At 42.0% G+C, this 19730-nt stretch overlaps 1 protein-coding gene across 1 annotated transcript in view; it reads right to left on the reverse strand.

Moving 5' to 3' along the window:
* Window positions 1–507: 507 nt before the first annotated feature.
* The window catches only part of LOC120056777 (rab effector Noc2-like), a 60204-nt gene continuing 40981 nt past the window's right edge, over window positions 508–19730 (reverse strand). The window contains exons 7-10 of the mRNA XM_039004982.1: window positions 12979–13083; window positions 12543–12710; window positions 942–955; window positions 508–603 (exon numbers count right to left, since the gene is read on the reverse strand). Coding sequence (XP_038860910.1) covers window positions 508–603; window positions 942–955; window positions 12543–12710; window positions 12979–13083 — 383 coding nt within the window. The remainder of the gene's footprint in view (window positions 604–941; window positions 956–12542; window positions 12711–12978; window positions 13084–19730) is intronic.

The following is a 19730-nucleotide window of genomic DNA, read 5'->3' on the forward strand; positions in this document are numbered from 1 at the left end:
CACAATATTCACCATACACATTTTCAGTCATTCAGAGAGAGAGAGACAGAGAGATAGAGACAGACAGAGAGACAGACAGAGAGACATGTAATAGAAAGACAGATGGATTATTACAATTCAATCATAAACATTCCACATTTTAAAAAGTCTCTTTTCATTAAGCTTATCGAGTAAGGACTATAGGAGTATTGATTGGAAGTGGCCCGTTTTCCAATTCCATTCAATACAACTTTATTAGGTTACACAGTCATCAGCTTAGAACCAAGCAAAATCTATAATATTTTACATTGTCAGTAAAAATATTTAAGCATTTTGTGGGAAATAGTAGGGAGAAGAAAACAGAAGTATGAAAACAGTATAAAAACACTTTGTGCTCCAAGAGCAACAGGAGAGATGCAAGAGATGTGTCTGCATGCGTGTCTGTGTGTGCCTCTTGCAATGTGTCTATTAGGCAGGTTTTAATAGCTGTGTAATGCTTTAATATTTTTAAAAGGTTGTCACTGCGGTTTAGCGGCCCCTGAAAGCCTGCTCCATTTTCCCCAGGATTCCCCGGTTTGCTGTGTGCTCTCCAAGACTCAGGATCTTCAAAGAATGGTGAGACCACTAGAAAAACAACACTGGAAAGTCAGGCCATTGAACAAGAGTTTCCAAAAAACTGGAAGCCTTGAGTTAAGTATATTTGTGGATTGTAGCAGTGTCCATACTCCTGTGCTACAACACAAAAAGACACACCTCATATCAAAGTAGAACTAAGACTAGGAAAGAAGTCATTATCGAGGGCTTTCCCTCAAGAATAAGCAATTCTACATAAACTGTAACTTGGTGTTTCAATCATGATCAATACAATTTTAGCATTGTCAATCCACTCCTGTTAACAGGTTGTCTATCAGGAATTTTTGAAATCATGGCATGAGCTCACAGTGGTATGATTAAACCCATACCTCCAGACTCTGAGCTGTGGGTTAGAGGTGGAGAACCACACAGCTTATCCAACTGCATCTCCTACTTCCTAGTAGGGGTCAGAGTTTGGGGTTGGCTCTGTGGTGAGGACGTGTCCCCACCACTGTGGAGGGGGCATATAAAGGGTGCCCGCTGTGCTAAGGCCGGCAGGTGGTCATCACTGTCAATCAGTGTAACGCAGTGCGGCGGGCACACAGACACACGCGACCCCGCAGTCCCACCAGGCCGACTCTGGCACCATGGAGTGCCTGTCTGCTTCCCCTCTCAGTTCATAATTACCAAAATGACTCATCAGAACGCAGTTCAGAACAACAGAGCCCTCACATCCTCTCGTCCAATAGAACTAATAGCTGTTGGAAAGCCACATGAAATTCAGTTCCTTTTTTCTCCACAGTGCATAGGAACAATAGGGAAAGCACAAATGACCTACATGGTACAATCAATTTCAGGTGCTTAATAGTAAATGTGGAGGACAAACAAGCTATTCAAACAGCATTCTGTTAATGGACAATCGAGGCATTCTTGTCGCGAGAAGGTGGCCATCAATAAAACAGTTATTTGGAAATTACAGATGGCCATTTCAGTAGACTGAGTAAAGCTTAAAATATAACAATAATTGTGGAATAGGGGTTCAAATCAAACTGAATTCTTGTTAAAATTATCCCTTTGAAGAGTTGATCCATAACATCACTGCTTCTGTACAGGGAGCTGGTCATATGCTTGACTGCACCTTAGATTCCAGGAGCAGTACAGCATCATATCTACCCCTCACCACCTCCTACTGTAGTTTATTTCTATATTTTAAGAGTAATCCACCACCCCTCCATGCTAATACAATTACCGACCATTGAGGGAGAACTGGCAGAGTCCACAATTAAATTAATGCTGCTGTTTGTGTCACACAGTTATTTTCATTAAAGGGGATCTGCTGGAACACGGCTCCAGGAAGGAAGAGCCTGCTGTCTGTCTCCAGGCAACCAGGTAGCCCATAACCCCACCATAGTGATACCGCACATGCTCAGAAACCATAGAAGAATTGATATCATATCAAAACTATCCAAATGGATAGGGAACTGATCTGAGGGAACCACCGAATGAGCAAATAAGAGTGTAAAGACTACTGCAATGGTACCTTATGCATGAGTAGATAATAGATCAAGGCAGATAAGCCGTTATTTATCTTCCTTTAAACAGGACAACTTAAGCAAAGCCGTGGTTGAGTGCTAACACTCCCGGCACATGTCATGTATACAAATCCCCCTACCGGAGACCAGGTTCAATCCGTGTCCACCCTTCCCACTCTTTCTCCTGTATCCCCTTCTGATTTCCATATGGTCTCAATAAAGTGTCAGAATACCATAAAGATTCAGTATGTTTAAAAAGTAAACTTCACAATTATCACTGAACAGCTATTGAAACGAACACAAGAGCTTTGTGGTCTCTGGCCAGTGCCAAAGAGGTTTGGTTAGTTGGATAAGAAGATAAATATTGAGAATGCAGAGGACGCACAGTACAGAGGTAAGAGCATCACCATTGAACATTATATATGGGTCGTTCCACAAATAGAGTACATACATTTAGGGTATTCTAACTTGGTAAAAAAACAGGATTGACGTGTCATGCTTGAAGATCTCAGTTTTCCACCACAAAACACCAAAAAATAGCCAAAAAGAGTATCAGCAGCTCAACTGCTTTTACACTATGACTTTACTATTGCTTATATGTTCAATGTTTGTTTTGAAAAATTATTTAAAAAAGGAATAGTTTTCCCATAATCAAACAAAAGTTCTGTTCACTTAACCTGAAAATGAGGGAGAGACTTAAATGTATCAATAATTACATTAAATATATAATCATCTTCAGAAATGACAGTCAAAGCAAGAACATAACTAGGGCTTTACAATGATGGTAAACACTTAGACATTTTGGGGTTAAGTGGGTTAAAATCGGAAGGTTGATTATTACAAATTTTTGGCACTTTAGCAAGTCTTTATTCGGATACATTGAATGCTCATGTGGTCTATATTGAAGGGCAAATTTAATATAACAGGCTATTACAATGTAATATTGGTGCACAATTTCTACTTACAACATCAAAGGGATGCAAAATGTACTCTATTCGTGGAATGACCCAACTTCTTAGGTAAGTCATTGGCCCCATTGAACAAAAAAAGTGTAGCGTTCCAAGCCAAGAGCCTGTCTGCATGGCACACGGCAAGGTTTTCCACACAGAATGGGCCCGCCGTAGCTTCTTACTATGCTGTAGTGGGGTGTGTGTCGGGAGATGCAGTGCATACGATCTTTATGTCCAGCCTTGGGGAAACAGCAGGTGAACCAGACATTAAGGTTGGCCTTGGTGATAAAGGTCGACAACAGGGTTGAAGAGGGAAAGCATTCCATTCATCTCAGCGGAGACCATCACTTGGGATTTTGACTGGCCATTTTCTTTTGTGTTGAGACAATTTTTCTGAAAGACGCCTCCGGACATAGTTAGCAATGAATAGCCAGTCGCTGGGGCGCAGTTGAGGTGTAACTGAAAGATCATTAATGAAATTAGGATATTTAATACAATTAAAAAGTAATTTACGAATCAATCAAATCCAATTGTGGCATTCACCTCACTCAGTCATTTACCAATTTCAAATGGGAATATACAAAGTATCAAATTACTCTGTGTCATAACTGCATACACCTTTTGTTCCAGCATCCCTTTAATTTACTTTTTTTTTTTTAAAGAACAGCTATAACAGTGGACCCTTTAGTGATTAATAAATTCCTTGCTGGAAGCCCAGATAACATTTCATACAGGCTTAAATAAAGACGCCTTAGGAACCTGAATGACTATCAGTAAGATCTACTGCCCATAAAAAAAGAGCTATCGGACCACTGGACCACTGAATAAACCGGCACTGGTCCGTTTCGCATACCAATACCTTTAACTGACACCGACACAATTACTGCAGCCTCCTGGGGAGATAATAGGGCTGCGTGTGGGAGAGAGAGTCTTCTCCATCGGTGCCTCAGCATGGCTGACGAGCGCCACATAAAGAGCTGCGGGCCAAAGGGTTAAACACCCCTGTCTCCTGTTAGCTTTTCATCCATCCAGATCATTAGGAGAGCCACGTTTAGCTAAAGTGGCTACTTACTTTGCGCACCTTTGGCTATAGCTAGTACGGTTTCCCTCAGTTAAATGAATAACTAGAGTGTGAATCACTACCACTGTTTGTGCAGCTCAATAGAGTGGTGAGGAGGAGGAGTCTACTGTGTCCGGAAGCGACTTCACCATACATTTTCTGGATTAAGGTAAAAACTCAAATATCGTTTTAAACTTTGTTTTACTATTGACAGTTACAACTGAATTCGGGATTGTATATCGATTTGCTATCCTTAAATATTTGTAATCTGATGTATTTGTTTCAGTCTCTGAATTGTTTAATCAAACTTTGCACCGTCAGCTCCTGATATCACGGCATAAAAACTACAATCTGTGTCCCGAATTAGCCTAGTACGCATGTCTGCCCAGCTATATCCTGTCCAAAGCTTGTTTTCACTGGCTAAACTAGCTGGATTGCTGAACTATGCTAGTTTTCAAACTTCATAAATACTGCACCCTCAACTTCAAAACTCGTTTGCTAGTTATACAATCATGTAACCAAGAAATTTGCTGGAAAGAAAATGTAAAATTTGTTATTGTTTTGTTGAATATTCATGACTGGTTCGAGCTATCTATTGTGTCGTAAGACAACAGTGGCGAAGGATATCATTGCTACTTAAAATTAATTTTAACGGATCCAAATTCAGTTTTGAGATCTACCAGCGTCATTTGCGTATGGTTAGCTGGAAGTTTTTTTAGATATGTAGCTCAATTAGATATGTAGTGATTTTGCCAGCATAGCCAGATACAGTTGAAGTCGGAAGTTTATATACACTTTAGCCAAATACATTTAAACTCAGTTTTTCACAATTCCTAACATTTAATCCTAGTAAACATTTCCTGTCTTAGTTCAGTTAGGATCACCACTTTATTTTAAGAATGTGAAATGTCAGAATAATAGTAGAGAGAATTATTTCTTTCATCACATCCCCACTGGGTCAGAAGTTTACATACACTCAATTAGTATTTGGTAGCATTGCCTTTAAATTGTTTAACTTGGGTCAAACGTTTTGGGTAACCTTCCACAATAAGTTGGGTGAATTTTGGCCCATTCCTCCTGACAGAGCTGGTGTAACTGAGTCAGGTTTGTAGGCCTCCTTGCTCGCACACGGTTTTTCAGTTCTGCCCACAAATGTTCTATAGAATTAAGGTCAGGGCTTTGTGATGGCCACTCCAATACCTTGACTTTGTTGTCCTTAAGCCATTTTGCAACAACTTTGGAAGTATGCTTGGGGTCATCGTCCATTTGGAAGATTTGCGAACAAACTTTAACTTCCTGACTGATGTCTTGAGATGTTGCTTCAATATATCCACATAATTTTCCTGCCTCATGATGCCATCTATTTTGTGAAGTGCATCAGTCCCTCCTGCAGCAAATCACCCCCACAACATGATGCTGCCACCCCCGTGCTTCACGGTTGCCTCCCCCTTTTTCCTCCAAACATTACGATGGTCATTATGGCCAAACAGTTCTATTTTTGTTCCATCAGACCAGAGGCCATTTCTCCAAAAAAGTATGATCTTTGTCCCCATGTCTGGCTTTTTTATGGCGGTTTTGGAGCAGTGGCTTCTTCCTTGCTGAGGCTTCTTTCAGGTTATGTCGATATAGGACTCGTTTTACTGTGTTTCCTCCAGCATCTTCACAAGGTCCTTTGCTGTTGTTCTGGGATTGATATGCATTTTTCGCACCAAAGTACGTTCATATCTAAGAGACAGAACGCGTCTCCTTCCTGAGCGGTATGATGGCTACGTGGTCCCATGATGTTTATACTTGTGTACTACTGTTTGTACAGATGAATGTGGTACCTTTGGGCATTTGGAAATTGCTCCCAAGGATGACCCAGACTTGTGGACGTCTACAATTTTTTCTGAGGTCTTGGCTTATTTCTTTTGATTTTCCCATGATGTCAAGCAAAGAGGCACTGAGTTTGAAGGTAGGCCTTGAAATACATCCACAGGTACACCTCCAATTGACTCAAATTATGTCAATTAGCCTATCAGAAGCTTCTAAAGCCATGACATAATTTTCTGCAATTTTCCAAGCTGTTGAAAGGAACAGTCAACTTAGTGTATGTAATCTTCTGACCCAATGGAATTGTGATACAGCGAATTATAAGTGAAATAATCTGTCTATAAACAATTGTTGGAGAAAAGACTTGTGTCATGCACAAAGTAGATGTCCTAACCGACTTGCCAAAACTAGAGTTTGTTTACAAGAAATTTGTGGAGTGGTTGAAAAACAAGTTTTAATGATGTCACGATCGTCTTCGTGAGAGAGAGTGGACCAAGGCGCAGCGTGTGCAAAATACATCTTCTTTAATGAAGGAAAAAACAACCACTTACAAAATGAACAAAACAAACAATCGTGAAGCTAAACAGAACTAAGTGCACACATGCAACATAGAACATAGACATAGACAACTACCCACAAAAGCCTACTGCCTATGGCTGCCTTAAATATGGCTCCCAATCAGAGACAATGAATGACAGCTGTCTCTGATTGAGAACCAATCTAGGCAGCCATAGACATAACTAGACAACTCCACTCTACTCTGCCCCATAAACATACAACACCCCTAGACACTACAAAACACATACATTCCCCTTGTCACACCCTGACCTAACTAAAAAACATAAAGAAAACAAAGAATACTAAGGCCAGGGCGTGACAAATGACTCAAACCTAAGTGTATGTAAACTTTCAACTTCAACTGTATGTAACCTTTAAAAAGGTTAAGGCTGTTGACTAAATTAGACTTTATTCATATAATGAGTAATCCAGGAATGTCACGAGTTAATTGACACGAGAAAACTAGTAACACTACAGAGCACAAATGGCTACAATAAACTGCTAAATCACTTCTGGAAACGAAGGGTCCGCGGAGCTCCTCCTCCTCCTCAGCACTCTATTAGGCTTGTGTTTCTGTTGAGAGATGCTCGTGCGAGACAATGCCTCACCATAAGGTAAGGTAAACTACAATCAATAATAAAGTGCAGATTACTTGGCTTACGAATATGCAGAGCTCTAGTAACAATTACAATTTGGGTCAAGGATGTTTTTAAATCCACACAATTTCTGCAACTCACCGCTGTACGATTAAATTAAGAGCCCATTGCAAAATGCACACCACATAGCTCTACTACAGCTGTTTTATCAACAACTTTAATACAGCCAGTTACTGGACAGGTTAGTGAGAGAACCACATCAGTACTGGACCAAAATGTCAAGAGACACCAAGTGTGTTTTCCCGTCAACCTCCCTGTCCCTCAAGTTTTTCTGTAAAGTTATTTCACCGCATCCAATCATGACTGCCTGTCAAAGTAGAAGGAATTGCTTGACATTGTGAACTTCCGTGGAGAATGCCTGAACACAGCACTGCAGTCTGACTGTCTCCCTTAGTGGGAAGATAATTATTAATTTCCTAAGACACATTTTGAATGGAAACCCATACTGGCAAATTTTTATGTCTACAGATTACTTCATCGACTCGACTGTGTATTACAACAATTGTATGAATTCCAAATATTTTTACATGAGAAGTGTGTGAAAGGCATCTTTTTGTTGTTTCTCAACGGTAGAGATGGTACAGTATGAAGCAAATCAAGCAACATTGTAAATACATCCCAATAGGCCTATATGCTTATCCAATGTTAAGCTGAAACTACAATAGGCTTTCACTGTTTTCATAATGCCTACTAGAATAATCATTAGGTCGGAGTAACACATCATCGGTCCCTGGGAAAATCTCCAGCAGACTCTCTATAGCCAGTCCTCATTTCGTATTCAGGCCTTGTCTGGAGCTAATCAGAGGAGACTGGAGTGTTATTAATTATGTTTGCCAAATGACTGCCCCCACCCCCTCACCCTCCCTCCACCGCGCCATCACCCACCCCCTCCTTCCCCAACCCTTATTAGAAAATGGCAGTCGTTGCATCTGTCCCCATCCTTGGCAGAGGAGGTGTTTTGTATTCCTGAAAGAGGTGTCATGTTAGCATTTCGCAACAGTGTAACTGACAGATCAGAGTCATTATCGGATATTTTGTAGGGGGAGGCTACGTTCCGCAGACGCACATTTGGAAATGTTAAATCAATTATATCAAACTTGTGATGTAAGTGAGGTAATGACATCGTATATTGCAGGTTGATCATTGCTTTCATCGGTGACTGAGGCTGCGTATATAGTGCACTACTTTTGATCGGGTCAAAAGTAGTGCTCTATGTAGGGAACAGGGTGCTATTTGGGACACAAGCTGTGTCATATTAATGTTCAGTTGTTGCTGATACCAATGGCCAGGAATAGAGGGTGTTAATTACACGTCTTTTTGTTATGTTGTGAAGAACGGTATCAGTCAGACTAGTGATGCTCTTCAGATGAAACTGTTGCTGGCCGAGGGAAAAGGTGAGGGTGGATGACTCATCTTACGCAGAGGACAGAAGGATCCTTAAAAGGGTGTTGAAATGCCAATCTCTCCAATAACCTTCAACTACAAGACCCAAACAAACTGCCTGCGATTGACCAATCTCATATAGAGCGCTTACATAAGGGGTGTGTAACCTCTGACCCAGTCTACAGCATATCGCATGCAGAATGACACAATTTTGCTTCAGTTGAATTCAACCAATAGAAAATGAGAACAATAATGTAACCCAAATACAGTAGCCTATAAAATGGCAGAGTACTAGCAAACAGGTTTTGAGGAAGTATGAGTAGTATGAAGAAAAACAAAGATGATGTTCTCAATCAGCCATTGGCTCTGCATCACAGCCGGTAACTTGATTGTATTTACCTCAATGATTTCCTGTGTGGCTGTTGTGTAATTAACTGTAATTAATGACAAGAAGAGAGTAAAATGGACTTGTGTACTCCAGTTCATTTGGCCGTACAAGAACAGTTAGTGCTGATAGTGTGTTAAGTAGGGTCCTGGTACATACTGTACTGAGCTCTGCAAATGCTACCAATTTCACATAAGAGATTTATCACATATTGGAGCCTCTTGAATCTCTTGCAGACTTCAATGCTACGGTAGGTTTCTATATCAGAGTCCCAGGTTCTCATTAGATGGGCTCAATCCGTGCTAACTGACAGGAAGAAAAAATGCCACTTCATCAAGCCTGTGTATGGCATTGTCTAATTGAGTAAGCGCATTCGAGGAAGACGCGATCACTAAACAGCATTTCATTAAATCAAGACGGAGCGGCACATGGAATATGCACATTTCCTATTCTAATCAGGTTAACTGCAGGTAATGTTAGGGTAGCTCTTAAGGAAAATGGGAGACTGTCAACATACATGTACGTTGTGTTAAAATGGCGAGCATACACAGGAACTGGCAGCGGTGCGTATGTAAACGATTCCTCTTCAGTGCTGACTCCCTCCTGTCATTTTTCATTCAGAAAACCTTTGCTGAAACACTGTGGCAGGTTTTCTGCATCAGAGAGTGAGGAATGATTCCCGAAAGAGTGCACAATGATGAAGTGCAATTATACAACCTCAGCGTAAAGAGAAAAGAAAAAGAAAGGAGGGGAAAAGAATAGCAGCAAACTTCAGAAATGTCAAGGTAGATTAGATAAATTAAGTGAGGGAGAGAGAGGAGGAGGAGGAGTGGAGAATGGTTGGAAGTATAAGACAGAGATGCATGGGGAAGTGGGAGGGTTATTCACAGAGACCGACAACAAGCAATATTCCCTCCTGCTATCAGGGAAATCAATGAAAGACTTACAGACACTACTGTAAGAGCCTTATTGGGTATTTTACGTCTCTCGCTTCAATTTCCAGTTGAGCTGGCACACAGCTGCACACGGCTACCTTGGTAATGACAGAGAAAAAGGCGCTTGAAAGACTACATCAAAACAAAGCGATGTGAACATAAAGACCCAGGTTGTGCGTGGGCTCAAGGCTTCATTGAAGGAACGCACACAAAGCCAACTAGCGTGATTTCACATTGGGTAGAGTGAAAAAAAACAACAAAAAACCCCAGATTGAATTAAGAAATGGTTGCATGGGGTGATATGATGACATTCTTCCTTTTTTACTTAGCATCTTATGATGTCCATCATTCATTCTTGCGAGAACAGTAGTCTGGCCTTGGTTGCATCATCTACAATGATCGGAGGTAGAAATAAATTCGTAAAAAAGAGTGCCATATAGAAAAAAATACTTTTCATATAGCTCTTTTTGCACCTTCAGTGCTTTGGATTCCAGTAAATATACCTAGTAAAGTACACAATGTCTGCTAAATGTCATCGTCATTAAAAGCTACTCCAGTCTAGAGCTATATATCATGGTGAATAGCTTCAACATACAGGTTGTGTCTAAAAGGGAGTCAAATAGACTGGATTGAAAGGTTGCTAGTGGAAATAAATCACAAATCAATGCTAAAACCAAGATCTAATGGGAAATATGGAGACAAAACTCTACTATAATAACACACTTCAAAAATGGTTGTTATTCAAGCTCGATTGAACATGCACACACATGAAACGGTTCTGCTACCTTATAAAGAAAGACTAACGAATAAGATTCAAATGAAGAAATAGTGGGAATGAGTAATTGCTCTGACTAATCCATAAGTGGCTTGAAACAGGACGATGTTGAGTGAAAACAAATGAGTGAGCAGGGGAGTCCCAGCGCCTTGCATAGGGCTAAACCCCATTATGTTCTGATTAATGACGGCCCGCCGCTCGCAGGCGACATAAATCAACGCCGTATAAATAGAAATCCATTCTCCGGATTCCCTGGAGGTAATCCATGCAGTGGCGCATCCAACACAGCCCGGGCTATCCTTGATGTCCACATTTGTAAATAAATTACATCCGTATTTTCAATCAATTACAGCGTTAGGGTATTAGGGGGAGAAGTAGAAACTAAAAAGAAAGACTCCGTGGACCATTATCCATGTAGTCTATCCCCAACTATTGGGCAGAGATGGATTTCTGGGTCCTTTTCCATTTAGTGGTGCAGAGGGAGTCATTTTGCTAGTTGGCTAACGGAGTACACGTAGATGCAAATGTTTTGTCATTAAGCAGACACTCTTACTGGTCCCCTGTGGGAATCGAACCTACAACCCCGGTGTTGCACGCGCCATGCTCTACCAACTGAGCCACACAGGACCCTGATGTCAAATGAAGTCATTATCCTGCAAAGTTAGCCGACACGTTTACGGCACTGGACGGCGGTAGCTGGCGTTGGTGATACAGTACCGCTTAAGTTTAATGATATAAAAGTATACAGGAAAAGGGCAGATTAAAGAGGGTATGAAATGTGGTAAATGGCTTTCTTTGTAGGGATGCATGGAGGCCAAGAGAAGTATAAAATACAAATTAAAGTCCCCAATTAAATTAAGGCTCCACGTTCTGCATGGTCACAGTCGGGAAAGTCAACGCTTTCAACAAATGTGTCAAGTGAGCACATGAAAGAGTTATCTTTTTAAAAAAGCGGGAGCCACAAATTGGCGAGACACCATCGCTGTGCAAATGAGGCCTAATTGGGCTTGAGTTGTGCCAGCGGGCGTTCTGGCTGTGGAGGGCAGGGGTAGCGGTGGGGGACCCCATAGTGGCATTACACCGCACCCACTGGCAGAATACGAGAGAGACAGGGGGTCTTGTCGGGGCTGGAACACCCGAGGACAGGGTTTCCTTCCTGGGGTGGAGAACAGGAACTTTGCTCAGTATTTACATGTTACATTTGTCAGAGGGCTAAGGGGGGTTCAGTTCTGTAAGCACTCGTGTTCAGGTTTCTTCAGGTCGGTGGGTGTGCACATAGCACATATTGCTTCCGAATTTAGAGACATTATTGTGGGGAACGCAACATGGAAGGGACAGCGCAAACAGGTGCCCTTCTTGGCATCCATTCTTGGCACCAACACCTGTTGCTCTGAGCTCACATCCCCTCAAGAGTCCTCTACACAGAGTCAATCTAGGCCGGCTTGACATGGCAGCCAAAGCGGTCAGAGCTCTTAATTTGCAATGCATTGCAACAGGCTAGACTTGTTAGATACTGGCCTAGTGTGTAGGGTTAGGCAACACACAGGGGTTGATTCACTCTCTCACCTCTGCCCTTATTGATTAGGCCTATGAGATGTGAAAGCAGTGCAGTGTAAACAACACCTTGCCTAATATAAGGTGATGTGGATCCACACAGCATTCCCATATTGCTTAAATCTATCTGGTCCTGTCAGGTCCGTTGAAAGTAGTCAACAAGAACAGGGGGAAGGGAGTGGTTTGATGGATTAGAACCCACTCTGGGTATGGATACTATGGATGTAGTGATATAATATGGGACTTTTATCCAAGGCCACATTGAAAGTCACACCTATATGGCCAATGCAATACATATTCCACAACCCTGACGTTGCCAGCACCATGCTCTGTCTAACCGACTGAGCCATTGGATCCACATAGATAATGTTGAGTTCTGGGTGTACTCACTGGGGGAGGGGAAGCTGTGGTCTGTGACGTAGTCCTCAGGGGGGGCTGCTGGGGGGGTGGTGCTGTGGGGGGGCTCGCTGGCTAGGCTGGAGCGGCTTTCTGACACCAGGCTGCCCTGTGGACCCCAACCCAGCCCTGTGGGTGTCCCAATCCGCCCCCCACTGAACACTGTGGACAAACACACAGGGCCAAGAGGTTAAAAGGCACAGTCTGGAAGATTTCCTATTGTTCAATAGTTTTGCTGTTCATTGTGATTGATATTGATTGTTCAAGAATAAAGCTGATCAATGGCTTACACTCTAAGTACAACTGTCTTATCGCCATACAATCTCTAAATCTGAGATTGTATTTCTCCATTGTGTATATTTGGGGTGTCATATGCGTGCCAGGGTCAGGCTGTTGAAATTACAGAGAGAAGGTATACAGAGGGATGTACCTGAGTCAGTACGCTGCTTGCCCTCAGGGAGACCCTGGCTGGACACCTTGCTCTTCACGCTTCCCTCACCATGGTCCGACTCACTGTCGCTGCCACTAGACACCACTGCAGACACACAGAAGAGACAAGACAAGAGGGCACGTCAATAGGGGATTATAACAAGACCAGTAGGTATCACATAAAAACAACACAACACCTTAGCTCTTACATCAAGAGATCTGAACCTCTTGACTAAGTGACTAGGTGATTCTCCTACAATATAGACCATGTGTAAATGAAAAAAAAAGTTAAAAAGGGACAGCCCAGTGTCACTCCATAATGGCATTAACGTGTTAATTAAGAAGTTATGGGCGTTATTCATAGGGCTGGGCGATATGGGCAAAATATTATATCACGGTATAAAAAATGACAGTATGACGGTATTTTATGTTTTTGAATTATAAAAGTTCTAAATTTGCTTTATGAGTAGTGCATGACCCTAGGGTGGCAACACATACATTCTAAGTGATTTCAACAGGTCTTTCGCCATTCTTATTGCTTTATACTGTTCAATTTAACGTCAACCCCCCAAAAATATATAATGATATAATGATTATTCTAGTTCTATAGTTAGGATATAATAGTGGGCACTTTGAATACAGTGTTGTTTGACTTGACAACGAATGAAAATACCAGGGAGGTGTTATTGTGACAGGGTAGGAACCAAAGTGTTGAGAAGTGTTTCCTAGAGGACCCTATAATCTTTGGCTACATGAAATGTTTTCTCCTAGCTACTTCATGTAGCTAACATAAGCTTGCTTTGCGTATTCCTCTTTGATTTAGAAGACACTGTTGCATAAACAACATGCCAATTTAGGTCTACACCATCACTGGCATTATCATGCTGTATAGCCAATTTACATTTGCTCTGACTCAGTACATTTATTGGCTAGCAAGCGATTACGATTAGCATTAGTGGCTAACAAGATTTAGGCCCAACTTGCTAAGAAAAGACAAACTAGCTGTTTGCAGATGTAAGAAACAAACTAATAGTGTAATTATATAACGCTAGTGGATTTATATTAAGAAGAAAAGTGAAAACAGCATCGTTGACATCAACATTGTTGCATGTGCTGCATTGACCAAGCCCACTGAACGCAAGTGTCTTGTGGTTGAGGAACAACAAATGCACTCCTTGAGTGACAGGGGGCTGGGCTAGGTCTGTGTGGAAGCGGCATGGAGAGAGAGATGACTCAAGTAGCAAAGTAAACTATAAAAATGTACTTTACACATGGCGTATCACATTTAACAAACCAAACATTCAAATACCGTTAAAGAAGGTAAAGTAAAATCCCAAACCGGTCCGTGCATCAATACCGGTATATCTTAAAATATGGTATACTGCCCAGCCCTAGTTATCCAACTGCAGGGGCCTCTGTATGACCTGAAGAGGGGTTCCAGTTATCATGCAAATATAATCATAAACCATTATCATAGCACAGAGACAAGCTCTCGCTCTGCTGGGAACTTCTATTGGTCTAGTTCATACTGGTTTAAACAACCACATCATGCTAGCTGCAGTATCGTAAACGACACATGGTAGCCAGAGAGAAACTGAATCTGATTCAAACGTAAACCGATGGCTTCAGAGAGCAAGTTGCATAATCCCCTGCGCTTCGGGGTGTACTGGGGCAATTTAGGAGTTAGGCAGGGGTGTGAGGGCACCTAACCAAGTCTGTGCTGCTCTGGCCCTCGCCATTGCATCACCACACACTGGCCCCGATCAGTGGCCTGAGGCCAGGCTGCAAATTATTATTTTTTATAAAGGCGCGAGAGAGAGAAATAAAAAAATACGGGAAGACCGGTGCGGGTCTGCCTTCCAATTTTTCGCAGCCCATCTGCCGTGGTTTCAATCAGGCAGGAAGGCTGGCAGTGCAAGGACTGAGTGTGTGCTATACACCACCCCTTCTCTCTCTCGCTTTCTCTCCAAATAAACAGTCTCATTCATTTATACACACACATTCACACATTCATATTGACTTGCATATACACAGGTGCAGCCACAAACCCACGCTGTCATCCGCATGCACCTACTGTACACACACACATACACCCTCACTCAATCCATTCTCATGCTCCCTGTGAAATACCACCCGGCTCTTCAATCTGGCCTAATGAGTACGGCCAAGGGAGCAGCGACTTCTATGTCATTGCTGACTCACAGCGATTCCCTCCCGCACCAGCCCAAACTCTGTCAGCCCCGCAGGCAGGCAGCAATAGAGGAGAATATGAGTGCGCGTTTGGCTTTTCAGCTCTCCCCAAACCAAAATGACTGCGCGGAAAAAGATTGAGCAATGAGTGGGGAAAAAAGTTACTTTTGGAGTGGAAAATGTAAAGTTCTCAACTTCAGATTGTGCTATGCAAAACATGACACCACTTTATACAGCCTAGGCCTCAAGGACCTTTTGAATCCAAGTTTTCTAGTGTTCTAGAGGATTACAGACAGCCAGATCTAAAAGGCATATTTCAGCCATTTTATAGGAAGATTTATATTTAGGTTTTTATTTCCAGTACATCTTGCTGCTCGACAGCAATTCTCTGGGGATACCATCGTAATGTGCAGCATATGTGCAATTTCCTTCCATTGTGCCCTTGAGCAAGGCACTGAAACTCCAAAACTACATCCAGAGGAGCGGCCAAGTGATTGACTCTGTACTTCTCTCCACCCTTATTGTGCCAACAAACATCTGGGGTGCAGAGGTAAACATCATTCACCTAAAAACACAGAGCTGCACAGCAATAAGCTAAAAGGAAATAAGGAGAGCCTCTGGCTGGTCTAGTGGGTAATGCTGCCTGCAGCACATATTGAGTACAGGTTAGCGTGCAAACAAATCTCACTGCTCTCACCTATATGGCTCATTCAACCTACACCCCCCTACCCACACAACTATCTATCCTTATAAAATCTGAAAAATACGAGTGAAATTCCAGTCTCCTTAAAAAAATACAACGAAAAAAGGGAAACCAGTGGCATTTTGCTCGTCCTCTACATGCTTGTTGCTGTTGGCATAATGTTCCTCCCATCTCATTAAACAATCAATCAACAGTGGTGGCAAACTAACTAAATGAAGAGTAATGGCTTCCTCAGAGGATACGCTCTGGTTTCAATTATTTGAGTTCCCGATTCAGATGTGGGGCGGCAGGTAGCCTAGTGGTTAGAGCGTTGGACTAGTAACCAAAAGGTTGCAAGATCAAATCCCCGAGCTGACAAGGTAAAAATCTGTCATTCTGCCTCTGAACAAGGCAGTTAACCCACTGTTCGTAGGCCGTCATTGAAAATAAGAATTTGTTCTTAACTGACTTGCCTAGTTAAATAAAGGTTAAAAAATCAAATAAATGTCATAGCTAGTGTGGTTGGGTAATGCAGTCAGCGGTCTCAGTGAGTACAATGTGTTTGTGTGACTCAGTCACACGGCGAAGGGCAAGAATGTGAGTGAGTCATGACTGAGATGTTCATGTTCTGTTATAATCTCCACCCGACACAGTCAAAAGAGGACTGGCCACCCCTCATAGCCTGGTTCTAGGGAGTTTTTCCTAACCACCGTGCTTCTACACCTGCATTGTTTGGGGTTTTAGACTGGGTTTCTGTACAGCACTTTGTGACATTAGCTGATGTAAGAAGGGCTTTATAAATACATTTGCTTGATGGAGTAGATGGCGCCAAATACAAATTACAGACTTCTTAGATAGAGCGACATGTTAAATCTTGACCTCTAACTAACAACTATCCTGAATTACAGATTGAAATGCCTCCTAACTAACTTGACCTCCAGCACTATGTGTTGTATGCTAGTATAAAAAAAAATATAAAAAAATATGTATTGTCACACACACCGGAGAGGTGCAGTGAAATGTGTTGTTATATGTGATGTACTTCAACATAATTTGTCAGCATTACAACAAATCTGGCACGTTGCTGGCCATTCTTTTGAAAGAATGCTTTCAAGACCTTTACACTGACATGCAGTTATTTGCCATGACAGTGATGACAAAACTGAGAGGCATATTTCATAAGATCTAATGACACTAAATGGTATAGTGGTAAGTCTTCATCCAGTAGTACAGTATGTGTATTGCACCTGCAGTACTGTGGGAATGCACACGGCAGCCATTTTAGCGCTTCATTTGAACAAACACAATAAAGCGCATGGGTCACGTTGAGGTCTGACTAGGAAAGCGGTGTTACCCTCTCCATCATAAAAATAAAATCTACCTCGGAAGACATTTGGCCAAATATTTTTTTTTGAGTCACCGTCTCGAGCCTACGCCACAGATGGCGTCTGCGTTAAAAGCGTGGTTGTTCTGTCAAGTTTTCTTATTGCTCCCTGTCTCTGTGAGCCAATTTGGAAGGCCCTGTTGAATGATTGGTAGCATCACCGGCAGGCTGGCTATCTCTACCACTTATGCAGAAACATGGGGTCTCCAAAGAGAGAGGGAGAGCAAGAGCGAGATCTCTAATTTCAATTGATCTTGTCCACTTCGAATATGACTCATACCTCTGAACAGCTCGTTTTAAGCACAACTCACGGGCAAGGAATGTTCATTGGCGTTTTTCAATATTTATCATCATCTTCAAAGCGTGATGTTTAAATGGGTGTCGGAGTAGGAAAACACACAGTGTGAATTTATGCAGTGTTTATCCTGAATTACAGATTGAAATGCCTCCCTTTTTAGTTGCCAAATGGAGCATTTAGTATTCAGGCACATCACTTAGTACGAGAGATTCATCCTGTCAGTGGGAATGGGGAGATTGTCACCCAAGTCAATGAAAGCACATTTAATTGATGGTCATGATGACATGCAGTGGCAGGGTTATAGAATTCTTCTGAGCAATGATATACAAAGCCATTGACCTTCCTTACTATTAAAGCTATAGACAAAGCCAAGGAGATTGAACAGTTTTGTAATTCAAAATCACTGTTACCGATAGCCTTAAAACAGAACAGCAGTATGGTAAAAGGAGAATGGATGTGGGACAGGTCCACTTGATTAAAAAGACCTGAATCAAGATCAAATCTAAATGTATTTGTCACATGCTTCGTAAACAACAGAAGTAGACTAACAGTGAAATACTGACACAATGAGTAACGATAACTTGGCTATATACACGGGGTACCAGTACCGAGTCAATGTGCAGGGGAACGAGGAAATTGAGGTAGATATTTACATATAAGTAGGGTGATTAGGCACTTTATCCCTAAAGTGACATAGCAGTGGCTATGTGATGAGTCAAAAGAGTTGCAAAAAGGGTCAATGTAGATAGTTAAATAGTTAACCAATAGCTACCCGGACTAACTATTTAGCAGTCTTATGGCCTGGGGGTAGAAGCTGTTCAGGGTCCTGTTCCGGGCCTGAAACTAACTTGTTGGTCAACCGGCCACAGTGGCAGGTAGATTTTTTTTTTTTAAATCTACCAGCCACTCAGATTTTTTACCAGACAACACATTTTTTGGGGGCCAATATTTTAGCCCTGTATTGACAGTTTGATGGCTAATTGGAGGTCATAACGGAATTTATTATAAGCGTCTGGATTAGTGTCCCGCTCCTTGAAAGCAGCAGTTCTAGCCTTTAGTTCAGTTGGGATATGTACGTACGGTCACGACGTGGTTGACGTTGTCGATGCACTTATTAATGAAGCCGCTGACTGATGTGGTAAACTCCTCAATGTTATCGGATGAATCCCAGAACATATTCCAGTCTGTGCTAGTGAAACAGTCCTGTAGGTTAGCATCTGCTTCATCGGAACACTTCCATATTGTGCGCGTCACTGGTACTTCCTGTTTGAAATTTTGCTTGTAAGCAGAAGGATAGTTTGATTTGGTCAGATTTGCCGAATGGAGGGCGAGGGAGAGATTTGTATGAGTTTCTATGTGTGGAGTAAAGGTGATGAAGTGTTTTTTTGCTTTTAGTTGCACAGGTGACATGCTGGTAAAAATAAATCACCAGACACTAGGAACGCCGGCTCTGGATGTGCATTTGTATTTTATTGTTTGCTTATGGTCCTATACAGCTCGTTGAATGCAACCTTAGTGCCAGCATCGGTTTGTGGTGGTAAATCCCCCTCAACAGAGAACAGAGGGCATTTCCCATTTCAACCTTTGACTGAATGGAGATCCAAAAGATATTGTCCAGAGACAGAGCAACTCTCCCTCTCCCTCCATGTCAATCCCACGTCCCTCCATCCTAAAATAACCACCCATTGCCTTCTATAAACTCATCAATAGCGGGGTATTATGATCTTTACTTGGTTAGCACAGTCAAATACAGAATTTCAGGCACACTAATGAAACCCATTTTTATGAAACCCATAAATGATCTCTGATTAACCCAGGGAAATTAATTCAAATGATCTTGGGGCATTTCACCATGGAGGAAGAGCTGATAGATAGTCGGAGCCAACCGAAATGTAGCCCCAGACAATAAGGCTGCATCTCAAATGGCACTCTATTTCCTATAAAGTGCACTATATAGGGAAGAGGGTGCCATTTGGGACTCACACCATTCATCCAGTGGTGGGCCGTCAGGGCCTGCAAGGCCTTCTCTGCTGGCCTAAACATCATCAGAATATATATATATTTTTTTTATATATTTTCCCACAAATATGTATTGAATTATTCCCCAGAGTAAGAGTTATACTCTTCATTTCATAGCTTTCCTCTTGGTTGCACTGCTTCCAGCCCCAGGTTGAGATTTGGAGGGCTGGTCTTTATGTT

The sequence above is a fragment of the Salvelinus namaycush genome, chromosome 12, assembly GCF_016432855.1.
Source record: "Salvelinus namaycush isolate Seneca chromosome 12, SaNama_1.0, whole genome shotgun sequence".
Classification (NCBI taxonomy): domain Eukaryota; kingdom Metazoa; phylum Chordata; class Actinopteri; order Salmoniformes; family Salmonidae; genus Salvelinus; species Salvelinus namaycush.